The sequence below is a fragment of the Callithrix jacchus genome, chromosome 17 (genome assembly GCF_049354715.1).
Source record: "Callithrix jacchus isolate 240 chromosome 17, calJac240_pri, whole genome shotgun sequence".
Lineage (NCBI taxonomy): Eukaryota > Metazoa > Chordata > Mammalia > Primates > Cebidae > Callithrix > Callithrix jacchus.
Genome location: NC_133518.1, coordinates 70,987,576 through 71,007,084, shown reverse-complemented (window position 1 = coordinate 71,007,084; position 19,509 = coordinate 70,987,576). Strand labels below are relative to the sequence as shown.

General features: G+C 49.7%; 2 protein-coding genes and 3 pseudogenes across 2 annotated transcripts in view; 4 read left to right on the top strand and 1 right to left on the bottom strand.

Moving 5' to 3' along the window:
• Window positions 1-15,979, bottom strand: part of TRIM71 (tripartite motif containing 71) — an 84,904-nt gene extending 68,925 nt beyond the window's left edge. The window contains exon 1 of the mRNA XM_017965927.4: window positions 14,400-15,979. Within this exon, the coding sequence (XP_017821416.2) occupies window positions 14,400-15,251 (852 nt within the window). The 5' untranslated portion in view covers window positions 15,252-15,979. The remainder of the gene's footprint in view (window positions 1-14,399) is intronic.
• Window positions 3,761-5,415, top strand: LOC118148933 (small ribosomal subunit protein uS19 pseudogene; annotated as a pseudogene).
• Window positions 5,499-7,773, top strand: LOC128930029 (small ribosomal subunit protein uS19 pseudogene; annotated as a pseudogene).
• Window positions 7,767-10,392, top strand: LOC108588878 (small ribosomal subunit protein uS19 pseudogene; annotated as a pseudogene).
• Window positions 14,807-17,810, top strand: LOC118148932 (uncharacterized). The gene is given in 2 exon segments (XM_078354495.1): window positions 14,807-16,352; window positions 16,354-17,810. Coding segments are annotated over 2 exon segments (507 nt in total). The 5' UTR covers window positions 14,807-16,202; the 3' UTR covers window positions 16,711-17,810.
• Window positions 17,811-19,509: the final 1,699 nt, after the last annotated feature.

Here is a 19,509-nt window from a genome sequence, read left to right as displayed (position 1 = left end):
AAGGACGATAAGGAGGCCGGGTGTGGTGACTCACACCTGTAATCCTGGCACTTTGGGAGGCCGAGGCCAGGCAGGTGACAAGGTCAGGAGATCAAGACCATCCTGGCTACCACGGTAAAACCCCGTCTCTACTAAAAATATTTTTAAAAAATTAGCCAGGCGTGGTGGCACGAACCTGTAGTCCTAGCTACTCGGGAGGAAAACTGCTCAAAGCCAGGAGGTGGAGGTTGCAGTGAGCCGAAATTGTGCCACTGTACTCCAGCGACAGAGCAAGACTCCATCTCAAAAAAAAAAAAAAAAAAAAAAAGACAACGGCGGGATGCAGTGGGTGCATGCCTGTAATTACAGTACTTTGGGAGGCCAAGGTTGGCAGATCGCTTGAGGTCAGGAGTTTAAGACCAGTCTGGTGGGCCGGGCGCGGTGGCTCGCGCCTGTAATTCCAGCACTTTGGGAGGCCGAGGCGGGTGGATCACGAGGTCAAGAGATCGAGACCATCCTGGTCAACATGGTAAAACCCCGTCTCTACTAAAAATACAAAAAATTAGCTGGGCATGGTGGCGCGCGCCTGTAATCCCAGCTACTCGGGAGGCTGAGGCAGGAGAATTGCCTGAACCCAGGAGGTGGAGGTTGCGGTGAGCTGAGATTGTGCCATTGCACTCCAGCCTGGGTAAGAAGAGTGAACTCCATCTCAAAAAAAAAAAAAAAAAAAAAAAGACCAGCCTGGCCAACATGGTAAAACCCCATCTCTACTAAAAATACAAAAATTAGCCAGGCGTGGTGGCACACGCCTATAGTCCTAGCTACTGGGGAGGCTCTGGCAAGAGAATCACTTGAACCCGGGAGTCGGAGGTTTCAGTGAGCCGAGGACACACCACTGCACTCCAGCCTGGGCATCCCAGTGAGATCGTCTCAAAAAAAAAAAGGCAATATAAGCAACATTATTTATAATTTCATTAAAGTAACTTTAGCTGTTTGGCTGCAACTTGCAGGAAAAGTTGAAGCCACATTTTTTCATTTTATTTACAGTTACGGGCACATATATTACCAATATAAATTTTTCTAGCTCATTCAAAGCACCTTCATGTAAAAGAGCTCTCCATAAATAGGTCTGGAAGCTGTAGCCATCCCTGTATCACACCCATCTTAAGGGTCAGAAATCAAGTCAGCTAAGTAAGTGGCACGTTCCTGTAGTCCCAGCTAATCAGGAGGCCCGAGTAATCCAAGCACTTTGGAGGCCAAGGCAGGTGGATCACCTGAGGTCAGGCGTTCAAGACCAGCCTGACCAACATGGTAAAACCCCGTCTTAAAAAAAAAACAAAAAAACAAAAAACTGGGAGGCCAAGGCAGGTGGATCACCTGAGGTCAGGCGTTCAAGACCAGCCTGACCAACATGGTAAAACCCCATCTTAAAAAAAAAAAAAAAAACTGGGAGGCCAAGGCAGGTGGATCATGAGGTCAAAAGATTGAGACCATCCTGGTCAACATGGTGAAACCCCGTCTCTACTAAAGATACAAAAAATTAGCTGGGCATGGTGGTGCATGCCTGAAATCCCAGCTACTCAGGAGGCTGAGGGCAGGAGAATTGCCTGAACCCAGGAGGCAGAGGTTGTGGTGAGCCGACATTTGCACTCCAGCCTGGGTAACAAGAGTGAAACTCCGTCTTAAAAAAAAAAAAAAAAAAGGCATTCATCTGACAGGAATTAAAGTTCAGGTTACGAACCATCTAGGATTAATAGAAAATCTACCTTAATTGAGTATAACAAACAATTAGTCGAAGTCTAATATGAATATCTCTAAAACTCAGGTTTGGGAGTTTATTTTTGTTTTTGAGACATAGTCTTGTTCTATCACCCAGACTGACGTACAGTACACAATCTTGGCTCACTGCAACCTCTGCATCCCAAGTTCAAGTGATTCTCCTGCCTCAGCCTCTCAAATGGCTGGGATTTACCAAGCTAATCTTTTTTTATTTTTAGTAAAGATGGGTTTTCACCACATTTGGCCAGGCTGGTCTCAAACTCCTAGCCTCAAGTGATATGCCCGCATCGGCCTCCCAAAGTGCTGGGATTACAGGCGTGAGCCACAGTGCCCCAACCTGGACGGGAGTTGAGTGGGATCTTCCCCCATTTCATTTCAGTCTACCTTCAAAGTCAGTTTTAAGAAAACTGCATTTATCTACAGCATGAGGAAGGCAAGACAGGCAAAGATTTACTTTGGAATATGGTTTATGTCAAACAGTTTCAAATGTAAAAAAGAGACACCACTAGGCCCCCTATCCTCCCACTTTCTAAGTTGACAAGTCAGGGTCTTGTCAGTCAAAACAGTCAATCTGGTTTGAGTCAACTCAGTTTGTGAGTACAGACAAAACCTCAAAAGGAGAGGAGTAATTTAGCATTGAACAAGCAGGAGGTCACATCAGCTGAAGAGGAAAGATGGATCAAGCTTCCTCTTGCAAGCTACAATGCTCGAAAGATCAAGAAGAAAAGCGGGAGCAGTGGGCTTCAATGGGTGGCATCTTGCACCCTCAAGGCAGGTTTAACTCTTTATCATTATCTTTCTCCTGCTCTCTTCTAGATACAGCAAAAACAGCCTTAGTGAGGCAGGCCTTTAACCTTTATTAGTTTTATGGGTAGGAGGGGGAGAAGGGGGTAAGCAGTATTGTGAAACAGCCTGCATAGTATAGAATATCAACCTTTTGCTTAAGTGTCAAAAATGACACCAAAATGGTCCTTTACTTGCTAAGAATGAATACAGACCAAATAAACCTTGCCCTGTGTGGAGAACTGGCTGGAGAAATGGCAAATCATGTCACTTTTAGCACCAGAAATAATTTGGAGGAGTTAAATTTTATTTATTTTAAGAGACAGGGTTTCGCCATGTTGGCCAGGCTGGTCTTGAAGTCCTGACCTCGTGAACCACTCACCTCGGCCACCCAAAGTGCTGGGATTACAGGCGTAAGCCACTGTGCCCGTTGTTATTTTTATTTTTTGAGATGGAGTCTCGCTGTCGCCCAGGCTGGAGTGCAGTGGCGCATTCTCGGTTCACTGAAACCTCCACCTCCCAGGTTCAAGTAATTATTCTGCCTCAGCCTCCCTAGTAGCTGCAACTACAGGCGCCCGCCACCACACCCAGCTAACTTGGTATTTTTAGAAGAGACCAGGTTTCACTATATTGGCAAGGCTGGTCTCAAACTTCTGACCTTGTGATCCGCCTCGGCCTCCCAAAGTACTGGGATTACAGGCGGGAGGCACTGGGGCCGGCCTGGAGGGGGTTAAAATTTAGAGCTACAGAATTATTTAATGAAAATTTCTCTTTAGGAAAATTTATAAACACACTTTAGCGTGGCAAACTACTTTCACAAAACCATTTCAGCCATTTCACCTCATTCATAGTTTCCTATAAACTAAGAGCTCTAACTCCCTTACTATACATGCACAATTATTCGTTTTTTGTTTAATGAGAAAAAGTTCAACTATGCTCATAATTTTACATGCGAGGAAAAAGTTGCATCCATATTAAGTAGTACTTGAGAGTAAACCAGACATTTTAGCCTCCTGAGATCCTTTTAGAAAAGAACTGTCTAGGCTGGGTGCGGTGGCTCATTTTCGGAGGAAGGGGCGGGCGGGTCACAAAGTCAGGATATCGAGAACATAAACACGATGAAATCCCATCTCTACTAAAAATACAAAAAAAAAATTAACTCTCGTGATAACTGCGCAGGCGCGGACCCCAAATAGGTCTTTTCTGAGGATCGGGCAAGATGGCAGAGGTAGAGCTGAAGAAGCAGCGAACCTTCCGCCCACGGCGCGGACCTGCACCAGCTGCTAGACATGTCCTAGGAACAGCTGGTGCTGCTGTACAGGGCGTGCCAGCCGCGACGGCGACGGCGACGGCTGAGGCGGCTGAACCCTGGCCTGCGGCGGAAGCAGCACTTGCTGCTGAAGCGCCTGCGCAAGACCAAGAAGGCGTCACTGCCCATGGAGAAGAAGCCGGAAGTGGTCCCGCACCAACGGACGCTATCATCCTGCCCGAAATGGTGGGCAGCATGGTGGGCGTCTATAACGGCAAGACCTTCAACCAGGTTGAGATCAAGCCGGAGATGATTGGCCACTACCTACCTGGGCGAGTTCTCCATCACCTACGATCCCGTGAAGCAACACCATCGGGGCATCAGGGCCACCCACTCTACCCGCTTCATCCCCCTTGAGCAGTGGCTCCGCTAAAACAGGCACACAGATCTCCAAAAAAAAATTAGCCTGCTATGGTGACACGCGCCTGTAGTCCCAGCTACTTGGGAAGCTGAGGCAGGAGAATCGCGTGAACCCAGAAGGCGAAGGTTGCAGTGAGCTGTGATCATGTCCCGTACACTCCAGGCTGGGTGACAGAGCGAGACTCCATCTAAAAAGACTAGCCCAGCGAGGTGGCTCATACCTGTAACAATCCCAGCATTTTGGGAAGCCCAAGTGGGCAGGTCGCTTGAGCCTGAGAGTTCAAGATCAGCCTGGGAAACATGGCGAAACCCCGTCTCTACAAAAATTAACCAGGTGTGGTGACTATAGTCCCAGCTACTTAGGAAACAAAGGCAAGATCTCCTGGAGCCTGGGAGGTAAGGCTTTAAGGAGCTGAATAAATACACAAGAAAAGAACTAAAAGCATTAAATAGCTATAATGCAATGAGAGGGAGAACTACACTAGGAAAAGGCATTTTTTTTTTTGAGGCGGAGTTTCGCCCTTGTTACCCAGGCTGGAGTGCAATGGCGCGATCTCGGCTCACCGCAACCTCCGCCTCCTGGGTTCAGGCAAGCCCACCATGCCCAGCTAATTTTTTGTATTTTTAGTGGAAACGGGGTTTCACCATGTTTACCAGGATGGTCTCGATCTCTTGACCTCGTGATCCACCCACCTCGGCCTCCCAAAGTGCTGGGATTACAGGCGTGAGCCACCACACCCGGCCGGAAAAGGCAATTTTTACCCAATCTCCAAACACTTATAGCAAGTTTTTTGGTTGTTTTTTTTCCCCTGAAACAGTCTTCCTCTGTCATCCAGGCTGGAGTGCAGTGGCGCATTCTCGGCTCACTGCAACCTCAGACTCCCGGGGTTCAAGCATTTTTTCTATCTCAGCCTCCCGAGTGGCTGGGACTACAGGCGCCCGCCACCAGAACGGCTAATTTTTATCTTATTTTTTTGAGGAGTTTCGCTCTTGTTAACCCAGGCTGGAGTGCAATGGCGCGATCTCGGCTCACCGCAACCTCCGCCTCCTGGGTTCAGGCAATTCTCCTGCCTCAGCCTCCCGAGTAGCTGGGATTACAGGTATGCGCCACCATGCCCAGCTAATTTTTTGTATTTTTAGTAGAGACGGGGTTTCACCATGTTGACCAGGATGGTCTCGATCTCTTAACCTCGTGATCCACCTGCCTCGGTCTCCCAAAGTGCTGGGATTACAACAGGCTTGAGCCACCGCGCCCGGCCTAATTTTTATATTTTTAGTAGAGACGGGTTTCACCATGTTGGCAAGGCTGGTCTCAAACTTGACCTTGTGATCCAACTGCCTCAGCCTCCCAAAGTACTGGGATTACAGGCCTCGAGGTGGTTACATAATAGAGATAGGGAATTAATGAAAATTTCTCTTGAACTATGAAAATTTATAAACATGTTTTACCATGGTAAACTACTTCCACAAAACCATTTTAGCCATTTCACCTCATTTATAGTTTCCGCAGGAGCTAACTCCCTTACTATATATGTACAATTATTCGTTTTTCTTTTTTAATGAAGTCAGTAAGTTCGACTATGCTCATGTAAGGAGAAAGTTGCGTCCATATTAAGTAGTAATTGGGGAAATGACACTTTAGCCTCCTGAGATCCTTTTAGAAAAGGACTATCTAGGCTAGGTGCGGTGGCTAACTTTGGGAGGAAGAGGCAGGCGGTTCACAGCCAGGATATCCAGAACATCCTGGCTAACATGATAAAATCCCATCTCTACTAAAAATTTTAAAAATTAGGCAGGGCGCAGTGGCTCACGCCTTTAATCCTAGCACTTTGGGAGGCCCAGGCGGGTGGATCACGAGGTCAACAGGTCGAGACCATCCTGGTCAACAAGGTGAAACCCCGTCTCTACTAAAAAATACAAAAATTAGCTGGGCATGGTGGTGCACGCCTGTAGTCCCAGCTACTCGGGAGGCTGAGGCAGGAGAATTGCTTGAACCCAGAAGGCGGAAGCTGCGGTGAGCCGAGATCGTGCTATTGCACTCGTCTGGGTAACAACAGCAATACTGCATCTCAAAAAAAAAAAAAAAAAAAAATAGGTCTCGCGATCACTGCGCAAACGCGGACCAGAATGGTCTTTTCGGAGGATCAAGCACAATGGCAGAGGTAAAGCTGAAGCAGCAGCGAACGTTCCGCGGCGTGGACCTGCACCAGCTACTGGACATGCCCTACGAGCAGCTGATGCAGCCCTACAGTGCGCGCCAACAGCCGCGGCTGAACGCAGGCCTGCGGCGGAAGCAGCCCTTGACGCTGATGCGCCTGCGCAAAGCCATGAAGGAGTCACCGCCCATCGAGAAGCGGGTGGAGACGCACGGGCGGACATGATCATTCCTCCCGAGATGGTGGGCGTCCACAACAGCAAGACCATCAACCAGGTGGAGATCAAGGTGGAGATAATGGGCCACTACTTGGATGAGTTCTGCATCACCTACAAGCCCGTGAAGCACAGCCGTCCGGATATCGGGGCTATCTACTCCTCCCGCTTTGTCCCCCGCCAGTACTCGGCTCAGCTAATAAAGGCACACAGATCTCAGAAAATAAAAAAAGTTAGCCAGGTGTTGTGGCACGCACTTATAGTACCAGCTACTTGGGAGGCTGAGGCAGGAGAATTGCTTGAACCCAGAAGGCAAAGGTTACAGTGAGCAGAGATCGCGCCACTGCACTCCAGGCTGGGTGACAGAGCGAGACACCATCTCAAAAAAATAAAAGGAAAAACAAAATTACTAGCACAACGAGGTAACTCATGCCTGTAACAATCCCAGCATTTTGGGAGGGCAAAGTGGGCAGGTCGCTTGAGCCTGAGAGTTCAAGACCAGCCTAGGCAACATGGCGAAACGCCGTCTCTACAAAAATTAGCCAGGTGTGGTGACTTCGACCTACAGTCCCAGCTACTTGGGAGACACAGGCAGGAGGATCTCCTCAGCCTGGGAGGTCAAGGCTTTAAGGAACTTAATAAATGCACAAAAAAAGGACTAAAAGTATTAAGTAGCTGTAATACAATGAGAGGGAGAACTAGACTGGGAAAAGGCAATTTTTACCCAATTTTAGAAAGTTTTTTTTTTTTTTTTTTTAAAGACAGTCTTCCTCTGTCACCCAGGAGTGCGGCGATCTCAGCTCACTGCGACCTCCGCCTCTCGGGTTCAAGCATTTCTTCTACCTTAGCCTCCGAGGAGCTGGGACTATAGGCCCCCGCCACCACACCCAGCTAATTTTTATACTTTTAGGTGAGACGGGATTTCACTATATTGGCAAGGCAATGCTGGTCTCCAACTCCTGCCCTTTTGATCCACCCACCTCGCCCCCCAAAGTACTGGGATTACAGGCATGAGCCACTGGGCACGGCCTGGAGGGGGTTAAAGTTTAGAGCTACAGAATTATTTAATAAAAATTTATCTTGAACTAGGAAAATTTATAAACACATTTTACCGTGGCAAACTACTTCCACAAAACCATTTTAGCCATTTTACCTCATTTATAGTTTCCACAAGAGCTAACTCCCTTACTATATATGCACAATTATTCATTTTTGTTTAATTAAAAGGCAAAAAGTTCGACTATGCTCATAATTTTAAATGTGAAGAGAAAGTTGCATCCATATTTAGTAGTACTTGATAGGAAACCAGACATTTTAGCCTCCTGATATCCTTTTAGAAAAGGACCGTCTAGGCTGGGTGCCGTGCTTCACATTGGGAGGAAGAGGCGGACAGGTCAGTCAGGATATGGAGAACATCCTGGCTGACACGATGAAATCCCGTCTCTACCAAAAATACAAAAAAAATTAAATCTCGCGATAACTGCGCAAGCGCTGACCAGACAGATCTTTCCTGAGGATCCGTCAAGATGGCAGAGGTAGAGCAGAAGCAGCAACGAACCTTCCACAAGTTCGCCTATCGTGGCGCTGACCTGCACCAGCTGCTGGACATGCCCTACGAGCAGCTAATGCTGCTGTACAGTGCGCGCCAACAGCGGCGGCCGAAGCCTGGCCTGCAGCGGAAGCAGCACTCGCTGCTGATGCGCCTGCGCAAGACCACGAAGGAGGCACCGCCCATAGAGAAGCCGGAAGTGAAGCCGGAAGTGGTCTCGCACCGGCGGACTTGATCGTTCAGCCCGAGATGGTGGGCACTATAGTGGGCGTCTATAACGGCAAAACCTTCAAACGTTGGAGACTAAGCCGGGGATGATTGGCCACTACCTGGGCGAATTCTCCATCACCTACAAGCCCATGAAGCACGGCCATCGGGTATTCGGGCCACCCGCTTCATCCCCCTGGAGTAGTGGCTCAGCTAATATAGGCACAGAGATCTCAAATTTAAAAAAAAAAAATAGAAAAAATTAGCCAGGTGTGGTGACACACGCTTGTATTACCAGTTACTGGGGAGGCTAAGGCATGAGAATCGCTTGAACCCAGAAGGCGAAGGTTGCAGGGAGCCGAGATCGCGCCACTGCACTCCAGCCTGGGTGACAGCGAGACTCCGTCTCAAGAAAAAAAAAAAAAAACTAGCACAGCGAGGTGGCTCATGCCTGTAAAAATCCCAGCATTTTGAGAGGTCCAAGTGGGTAGGTTGCTTGAGAGTTCGAGACCACCCTGGGCAACATGGGGAAACCCTGTCTCTACAAAAATTATAAAAATTAGCCAGGTGTGGTGACTTCGGTCTATAGTTCAGCTACTTGAGAGACACAGGCAGGATCTCCTGAGCCTAGGAGGTCAAGGCTTTAAGAAGCTGGATAAGTGCACAAGAAATTGACTAAAAGTATTTAGTAGCTGTAATACGATGAGAGGGAGAACTAGACTGGGAAAGGCAATTTTACCCACTTTTAGGAAGATTTCCGCTTTTTTGTTTTTGTTTTGTTTTTTGAGACAGTCTTCCTCTATTATCCAGGCTGGAGTGCAGTGGCGCAATCTTGGCTCACTGCAACCTCCTCCTCTGGGGTTCAAGCATTTCTTCTGCCTAAGCCTCCCGAGTAGCTGGGACTACAGGAGCCCACCACCACGCCCGGCTGATTTTTTTATTTTTAGTAGAGATGAGGTTTCATCATATTGTTCAGGCTGGTCTCAAACTCCTGACCTCGTGATTCCTCCCGTCTCAGACTTCCAAAGTGCTGGGATTACAGGTGTGAGCCACTTCCCTTTTTTTTTTCTCCCTAAGACAGAGTCTCACTCCCAGGTTTAGTCACCCAGGCTAGAGTGCAATGGTTTTATCTCAGCTCACTGCAGCCTCTGCCTTCAGGGTCCAAGCGATTCTCCTGCCTCAGCCTCCCAAGCAGATGAGATTGTAGGTGCCCATTTTTTTCGTTATTTTTAGTAGAGACAAAGTTTCACCATCATGTTGGCTAGCCTGTTCTCAAACTCCTGACCTCAGCTGATCCACCCACCTCGGCCTCCCAAAGTGCTGGGATTACAGGCATGAACCACTGTGCCTGGCAGTTTCCCTATCTCAAGTACAACTATTTTGAAAACAACATCAGTGATAAAGAACAAAAAGTATTGTCAAATGAAAAACTGGAAGTCCAGAACAAGTACCCATTTTGTTCCCAAATGTCTTATTTTCCATAATATATATTCCTAGAATTGCAAATAATCTTGTATCAAGTCTAAGCAATCCCCAAATCACTGGAGTTTATCTTTTTAAAGGAAGGAAACTGAACAAATCACAAAAAGTTCCCAGACAGGGCTGATATCACAACAGCCTCCATATTACTAGTACAGTTTATGACAGATTATGTCTTCAAGGCACCCTCATCAGCACAGTCTTGCCAAACTAGCTGTGGCCCACTTCCTGAGGGTCCATGTTGAAAAATCCCATCCAATGCACTTTCGTGGATATAGCTTAAGCCTGACCTTTTTTTTTTTTTAAAGTCCACAGATTATATTCCAAGGCTAAGCAATTAACCTATCAATAGTGAACATTCCCTCCTATATATTTTTATCAAGCATTTTCTGAACTCAGTAGCCTTCAATTGACAAATGTCTACCTGCTGAACTGGATTCAAAGCATCAACCTCTGTAATTATTTCCATGGCATGTAAAGTTTGGTTTTCTGTCCAGTAGGTGAGATGCCTGAACTCAGAGGATATATTCACCTAGTATGTAGAGCAGGTTGAAGGCTGGTAACAGAAATGCTAGAATATTTGTCCTTAAAAAAAAAAAAAAAAAAAAAAAGCCATCGAAATTAACATATGAATTAAATTCCAATTAAAATCTCAATTTCTGGTAGAAATTCTCCAACTTTATCATAAATTTCACCAACTTAAATTACATCTGATCACTTCTAAAGATGGAAAAGATAGGAAAGGGGTTCTTTATACCTGTATTTTGCACCTTTAAAAAAGAGAACTACCTCGACATGCAGTGTGAGAAATCTGTATTATGGCTTTAAAAATACTATGTACGAATTTTCTAATTTACACAACATGTATGAAATTTTAAAATAAGCATGCAAACACTGAGTAATATGCAGGCCTGAAAAAATTTAGGCTTTGGAAACAGACTATACACTGGTGCTGAATACAGGTAGAGTCCGATTTACTGTGACTTATGGGTACAATTTCCATTTACAATTTAACTTACAATATACAGAACAGAAATGCACACAACCACCGATTATTTTAGGCAGCAAACCTCCTTGATTCAAGTGTCTGAAGCCACTTTAGGTTTCCTGCCAAGAGACAGTCCCAGGAGTGCTCAATATTCAGGGTCAAGTCAGGTTAGAATTCTAGAACTTCTCTCTCCAGGACGCATTTTAAAGCCCAACACAGGGACCACATGTGTTGCAGCAACACGTGCACCCCTTTTTCCAACCCAGAGACTCCAGAAAATTCCACCCCTCACCCGCCTAACTGGGAAAAACATTGCCATCCTTGGGTGGGGTGGGCTACCAAGTTTCCCAGGTGCCAACAAAGTCACCCCCACTGCCCCTCACCGCTAGTGAAAGAGGCTTTCCTGGGTTCAAACCCTGCTCAACTTCCCGCCATTCACGGAATCCTGTCGCCCGGCTTAGGCACAGAACACACCCAGGATTTCTGCTCCCGGTGTCGCCTCCAAGGCAGCAAAGGGCTCACATCCTACGTGCCAAAAGCAAAACAACACTAAAAGGCCACTTGTGAGCAGATGGAGCAGCGCTCACAACTACTAAGTTGTGAAAAACTCTTCCCCCAAAACTCGAAGCGAAGACCCTTCTCCATGACCAGAGCGGCCGTGAACACCCCTGCAAGAAAGAACAGCAGCCACCGGCCAGGCCAAGTCCCCAGAGCAGAGGCAGGCTTCGGACTACGCAGGCCCGCGGCGGCTCTGCCTGCACCCACCTCTCCCGGGACCTGCAACACGCAGCGGGCCCGCGGCCAGTGGTTCCGGGGACAGCGGCCTCGGATTACCCGCCGGATGCTGGATGGGCCACGGAGCCTGCAGGCCTTTTGGACTCTGGAGGCACAGAACTAGTGGAAAGACCCCAACTATGTTGTTGAAATATTTCGTTGGAAAACCCAACTCTTTCCTTTTAGATTTCCAGGTTATTATCACTACGGTTTAAGCCCATTGCTCAGCCAAGACACCTCACTTCCCAATCCTAAGAAGTCATTTCCAGGGAGATGCTTATGGAAGAAAGTCTCTCTGGGCAAGAGACCCTGCAGGCTGCCCCTACAAAAACGATAGGGTGTCTGGGCCTCCTTCCCAAGGTCAGGTGGCGTTAGTCGCCAAAAGGAAAAGGTCCTCTGAATTATTTAATGGAGCCTGTTGACAGGGGAAGCAACTCAGTTAAGGAGCTCATCCTAAAAATTGAGGTAGATAGTATACACATTAAATACATGGATTTAGGCATTTGGTATATCACATCAAGATATGGGTCAGTCTATCCTCTTCCAAACGCCCTAAAGCTCCCTCCCAGTCAGAGAGGGATGACTTTTTAAACGAAAATATTCTCAAACTGTTAAGGATCACTTCCTTCAAAGAAAAGGATTTAAGGTGTGCGTGGAACTGTATATGAGCCTCACTACCTGGTAGTGCTTCCTCTCCAAACACTTTAGTCTTCTCAGAATACTGGCTTGTCACACCTTTAATCTCAAATTTCTAGCACTCTAAATCCAGGAAAGAATAAAGGGGCCAAACAATTGATTTCCAAATTTTCTTTTTTAATAAAAAGCTAAAGAGAGGATGTAGAATCTCGCTCAAAACTGAGCAAATTTTAATGTTCTTCAAGGATTATTAGTAACTTCAACCTGACATTGCACATGCTAAAAAGTGAATTTGAAGGGCTTCCCAGTACCTCCCAGGCTGAAGGGAGAGCTTCACTTCTCAATTCACACTCCTCAATGCAGTTTGAAGGGTTTTCTCATTTTAAAAGTGAGTAAATCTTTTACAAGTCTGCCAACACTGAGCATCTACTGTTTCAGACCAAATAAAATATAGGTGGATCTTTAACTGGAAATATAAACTGACATTTAAACTAAAAGAACCTCCCAGGAGGGAAACTCTCCTGGATTCAGCCCCCTTCTCCTCGCCCTGCATTTGATCCCAATCTGCAAGTGAATTGGCTCCATTTTTCTGTTCCTGGGATTTGGATCGGTATTTACCTCAATCTTTCCTTTTTCTAAAAGTGGTAAGAATATGCTCCCAGAGCGTGTTAAAACTAGGAGTCCATTCAAAGTTTAAAAACCAAAAAAAAAAAAGGGTAACTGTTCCCTAACTTCATACATAGAAGGAAACTTTTAAAAGGAGATGCCCAGAAATAGATGAGAATTTCAACTGTTTTCCAACAGGATAAGCTAGCTAAAGGCCATCAGGTAATAGCACCGCCCTCCTCCCCAAATAAAAGGTTAGGAGAGGAAAAGGCAGCGGCGCTGGACTCACCTTAGCGGTGCTCAGTACCCACTAGCCAGCTCACACAGGCTACGACCCCCACTATTGTTTTTAAAGCCTCTGCAGTCTCCAGCTTACGCTCCAAGTCTACAGCGGTCACACACACCCTCTCTCACCGGTCTACAGGTAGATCGCGTTAAGTTACCGACCCCCTTGGCAAAGGCCGCTTCTCAAAACTTTTGGCCTGCCTTATTGGGTTCGGGGGAGAAGATACTCGCATTAACAACAAAGTGGAAAGGAGGAAGGAGTCACACTGGGTGAAAAATAAGAAACGTTTACTCGACAGCCCAAAAGGCGAAATCGAACCCGAGGACTGCGAGGCAGCCCGAATACCCTTCACACTCCGGCGTTCTAGCAGCGCGTGGCTGCCTGGGTCTTTTCCAAGCAAGTCGGAGCCCCTGGTTGAGCCGGATGGGGATACCTCCTAACCAGGGAAACCGGTTCCTGTACGGCTTGGAGTCGGGAAAGGCGGGCGCGGCCCTAGAGACTCAGGCGGGTGAAGGTATGGTCGGCCCCTTACTCCGCTTCTATCTCGGGGTGCAGCCGTGGGCCCACGAGGCCGAACGGCGGTTTCACGCTAAGAGAGTTCAGGGGCCAGAATACGCATTTTAAGCAATATAGGAAGCAGCCGCGGAGAGGAGGACTGAAGACTGGGAGCCCTTGGCCCTCGAAGATCCACTGACGCTCCCACTCTTACCCCAGCATAAGGAGGCAAGGACTGCCATGCTGTCCCAACAACAACAAAAAAAACAGTCTTCCCCTCACTAGTGCGCACGTGGAAACCAGGTCCACAGAGGTACACACGCTCCACGCTCTCACCCACACAAACATCTGTTCCGGGCTCATGCCCTATTTAAAGGCAACAATCTATGAGTTTTCCGAACAAAAATCTGAAAATAAAGAAGCGCCTTCTCAGCACGTTGGGAGGCCTCTGGCATTCCCGCACAAGGAGGCCACGTCTACACAAACACACACACCGATCTCTTCCCAACTCATGCCTAACTGGAGGCGATTGCCGCGTTTTGCTTCACAGAAATGATAATCAGAAAAGAGAGGGCCCCATGCCATGGGGCTTTTCGGGGCCCCTCGCGAGACGCATTCTACATACTTCCCAGGTCATGATCTACTCTGGTAGCAAGGGCTGCCACGTAGCCAAAGGAAATAGAAAGCAAATCCGGAGAGGGCCTCCCCTCCTCGCCGTGGGACCGGCCAGGGACCGACCCCTGTTCAACACACCCGCGGTTATCCCGTTAACACAAACACACGCCCCCCACGCACTCACCTCGTCGTCGTGATGCTGGCAGAAGCCGAGGCGCTCGGGAAACACCGAGAGGATGGAGAAGGGCGGGCCGGGAAACGGCGGCCCAAGCCCGAGCTGCTGCGCCGCAGCCGCGGCGCCGGCACCCGGCGGGCCGCGCTCGATGTAGTGGTCCTTGGTGAGGCGCACGCGCTGGTGCGCTCGGACGCAGTTGTCGCACAGGTGCTCCTGGCAGTCGAGGCAGCGCGAGGAAGCCGCGTTGCCCTCATCGCACGAGCTGCAGCCGTGAGGTCGGCGCAGCAGTAGCGCCGACGGGGAAGCGGCCGGGCCGCCGGGGGCCGAGCGGGAAGGAGCAGGCGGCGGTGGCGCCTGCGGGAGTGGCGGCGCGGAGGCGGACGCGCGCGGGTGCGCGTGGTGCGCGTGGTGCCGGTGGTTGCTGTGGCCGCCCGCGCCCGCCGGAGTGCCGGCGCGTCCGTTCTTGGGCGGCGGCTCGTCGGCAGTGGCCACCACCGCGTCCAGCAGGTTACTGAGCAGGAAGGCGGAGGAAGGCAGCGCGTCCATGCCCGCCGCCTCGGCTAGCACTACTTTCTGGTCGCATACGGGGCAGCGCAGCTTGAGAGGCTCTCCAGGCGCGCCGCCGCCCGCCGCCGGCAGCCGGTGCGCCTCGAGGCAGGGGCGGCAGAAGGCGTGCAGGCAGGGCAGGACGTGTAGGCGGCGCGGAGCCGCCCCAGGAGCCCCGCCGCCGCCCCCCGACGACGTGGACGTCTGCGAAGACGACGACGACGCGGACGAGCTGGAGGAGAGCGGCGCAGGCGAGCCGCACATCTCCTTGCACAGTAGGCAGATCTGGAAATCGGTCTCAGGGAACGAAGCCATTTGCAACCCAGCCCGGAGGAGGGAGGAGACCAGAGAGGAAGAGGAGGAGGAGGAGGAGAGAGCGGACGAGGCGGGTGGGGGAGCTACCGACTCACTCAGAAAAATGCATCGATTAGGCCTGCAGTCCGGGAGTCGGCACCAGAGCACCGCTGCCCGCTTGGCCTGGCCACGTCCGGCCCGAGCGCTGCCACCCCCAACACTGCAGGCATTAAATGCCACTATCCAACGGCGACACGGATTCCTCCGGAGAACTTGGGGGCCGCGTGCTTTCCGAAGACGGAACGCCGGAACAAGCCCCGACACGCGAGGGGCGAGCGGGGGCAGGGAGGTCAGAAGACTCCCTGGAGCAGCTGGGGCTTCGCTTCGCGATAGCCGAAAGTAGTTCCCAAAAGGAGAGTTCGCTGGGCAGTCCCAGTCCTGGCGAGATCAAGAATTTGGTTCCACGAGTATTTGGTGTGTTGCTTTTCTTTAAACAGATTTAGTCTGTTCTTGGAAGGGGAAGGCGCCCCAAACTAGTAAAGGCGGGAGCGGCGCGTCGCCAACCCGGTGTCCCCCCGCGCGACGCCGGCTGCCCCGCCGCATGACGCGGCGGCCTGGGGCTCCTGGGTGGCCCGGCGTGCTGCGCTTGGGGTTTGCGCACGGCCAGGCGCGGCCTCCCCTGCAGGGCGGTGGGCCCCGCAGCAGCTGCAGCTCGTGGTGGCCCAGCCGCGGCCGCACGCGTGCAGTACGCACGCGCGTCCCACGCGCCTCGAGTCTCCCGCGCGCCTGCCCAGCCTGGCCGCTGCTGCCCGCGCTCAACACGCACGCGCGCCCCACGCGGACCGGAGTCCTCGTGCCCCCGCCTCGCTGGGCCTGGGCACCTCCCGCACGCTTCTTCCCCTTAGGCTTAGCGCGCGGGGCCACAGGTCCCCGCGGGCCTCCCTGAATTATTCATCGGCAGGAAGATATTAGATGTACCCGCTCCGCGCGGGCCGTCGTGCAATGCTATCCGAGCTCCGCGCGCGCCCTGCGCCCCTCCTCCTCCTCACGTCCGTCCTCTCTGAAACCTTGGCAGCGAAGGGGGATCACATTTCCTTTGTCATCGGGCCATTTCGCCCTCGCCTTGGGTCCCCCCTCCGATCCCGAGCCTCGGGGATGGAGGCTCCTCTCAGGCGCGCTGGAATCAGTGGAATCGGCAACAGCCCCGCGCGGCGAGCTCGGGAGCCGCGTGGCCAACGCCTCCGGCTCGCGCCCGCGTCATCTTCTCTCTGAAACGAGTCGCCGATCGGGACGCGGGTGGCCCTGGCCGCGCTGCGCCTACCAGGCTTTGCTCCCGCCGTGCCCTGGCCTCCTGGGGCTTTGCACAGCTCCCCCAATTCGGGTTGCGTGCGCGCGCGCGCGCCCCCTCTTTCTCTGCTTTGCCGCCTCTTCCTCCTCCTCCTCCTACTCTTCTCTTCAGTACGCCGGTTATTGGGACTGATCGGAATTCGGAATCCTTTTAATCTCCAAAGGAGCAAACTCACTTCCGCCCGAGTGCTGGGAGGGGGCTGGGGGAGGGGAGGCAGGGGAGGGGGCTCCAGGCAAACAGGAAACATTAGCCCTCTCAGCACTGCCCGCTTTTGTGTGTTCCCTCCCTCCTCCCTCCTCCCTCCAACCTCCTCCCTTCTCCTGGCCGCTGGGGAGATGAACGCCCCCGGGCTTCAGTGTGACGACCTTTGAAACCTTCTGAGCGAGGAGCAGAGAACGACTCTTCTGTTTATTTAAAAAAGAAAAGATTTCATTCTGAATCCCTGGCTCAACCTAGACTGATACCCACTGCCCACGAGATCCTCGGTTTTTACTCACCTTTTCTTTTTTTCTGTTTACGTTTTTTAAAGGACTCGGCATATCTGTGATCACCAAAACATCACACGGTTGTGTGCAGTTGGATGCGTGGAATTAGGCGAATCTGAATTCTGATCGGCAGAGGGGCCAGAGTTCCCTTTTGAGTTTTAATGGGGCTGAGGGGAGGCAGGGGGCAGCTGTTCTCGGGAGGCGACCTGGTGATGGCCCCGCGGCCATCTGGGTGGTGCCCGAGACCGCCTGAGCGGTTCTGGGAGCGGAACTTGCATGGCCCCAGAGAGAGACTCACTTGGAAGGGCAGGGAGGGCCACTTACCAGCATTTAGGTAGTATCTGGCCTGGAGGCCAACAGGGGTAAAAACTGTCCTCGTCCTAACACTATCTCGCTGTTAGTGATATCCTGTTTAACCTCGTACCGGCAACAACCTGGTGACTCCCAAAAACATCGTGTTGGGGTTGGGAGAAAGAAGCCAGACACCAGAGTTCATACTGTGTGATTCCATTTCCAGGAAATCCTAGAACACACAACTAAGCCATGGGGAGAGGAAAAGTGCCCTAGGGAACGAGGAGGTATTGACTGGGAAAGGGCGTGAAGGAACCTTCTGGGGTAGTGAAATAAAAATACAATGCCGTGTATGTACATCTGTCAAAACGTATAAATGTCATTTAAAATATGCAAGATTTCACTGTTTAAATTATACTTCAATTAGAAATTAAAAAAAAAAAACTCGGTGTCCAACCTGCATAACTATGCCTGGGTCTTAGAGATGGAAAAATTTAAAAATACATTACGTGGACCTCCCCAGCTCCTCTGGTTTTGCTCATTGGAATCCATGGGAAGATCATCCTGAAAAGAGCCCTTAAATGAACTCAGCTGGACACATGTGCTAAAGGCCCTAGGAAGCTGCAGAAATATATACTGTGTGAAGCCATTGGGGCGGGGGCGGGGCAGGGTGCTGTCTCTGAAATGGGAGCATTTCCCAGGCTGAGGAAGAGCCTGGCAGCCCCACCAGGAATGTTTAAGCCCTTATTTGCCCCCAGAGTTCCCTCCTCGGCATCTGGAGCAAACCGAAGATCAGTGAACGTTTACTGAAATATATGAGTAATGGAAAAATTATTAATTAAATAAGACCAAAACAGAGCCCCTCCTTTGCCAAACGAAGAAGCAAATTTTGTGTAACTTAAAAACTAAAGATGAAGCTTCTCATGCCACCATCTGTTGCCTAAACTATGTATTCCTTCCATAACTTGAGACCTGTGTGGAAACGTGGAACTCGCACATGAATCAATGCACTCCTGTAATCTTTTATCATTTTCTACCATACTAGCCTTGCCACAGAGATGTTTCATGTAATTTTGTTTCGTTTCGTTTCTTTTCCTTTCTTTGATTGTTTTTCCTTCTCTTTTAAAAAACAAAAACAAGAGGAAAACAGATGGGGAAAGAGAATTGCCAGAAGGAAGATGGCCCCAGAGGGTCAGGAGAGGGGTGGCCCAGACCTGCTGTCTCCTTCTTGGTTTGGCCCCACCCACCACCAAAAAAAAGAAAGAAAGAAAGAAAAAGAAAAGAAAAATGACAAGGGAAAAACCTCAATCGTCCTCCTGGTCCTAAGACTCAACATGTATTTTGAAAACCAATAGCAGAGGTGGTATGTCAGCTGAGCCATCACGGAGGAGCAGGAAGGCTGTAAGTCCAGAAAGAGGAATCAAACTTGACAGCGGTTTGTGGGTTTGTTTCCTGGGGACCATTGCTCAGAGAAAAAAAGAAGAAAGAGAGAGAAGTGGGAGTGAGGTTTGATTTCTCTTCACGAAGTAGATTTCCTTCTTTCCTTTCTTCAATTGACAGCACGTTGCCAGGAAGCAGGCTTGTAGTGTAAATTGTTAAATTAGCACATTCCTAATTTTGGTTAAGACAATGTTTTAAAACCAGTAGGAAAGAGGGAAATCTTTAAATCAACCAATTTAACCCCACTTGTATAAAAAATGGAGCTTATAGCTGTAATGATTTTTTTAAATATGGTATAATGATAGATAAGTTTGTATTTGAATCTAATAAGGTTTTATACAGTTTATCCCTGAGGAGCCAGAGACACGGTCTGCTTCGATAAACTACGTTGTATTGCATTTTTCATTGCCATCCTGGCTAAGAAACACCCTTTGTTAGCAGAGGAGGAGCAGGCAGCCTTCTATTTTCCCTCTTCTCCTTTACATTGGAAAGGCAGTCTGTGCCTTCAGGAATCCTGAAAATAAATCATCTCTTATTTTAATAAGTAACTACTTTTTAAAAGAAACTAAAAATACAAAAAGTTAGCAAGGTGTGGTGACAAGCGCCTGTAATCCCAGCTACTCTAGAGGTGGAGGCAGGAGAATCACTTGAACCCGGGAGATGGAGGTTGCAGTAAGCCAAGATCAAATCACTTCACTCCAGCCTGGGTGACAGA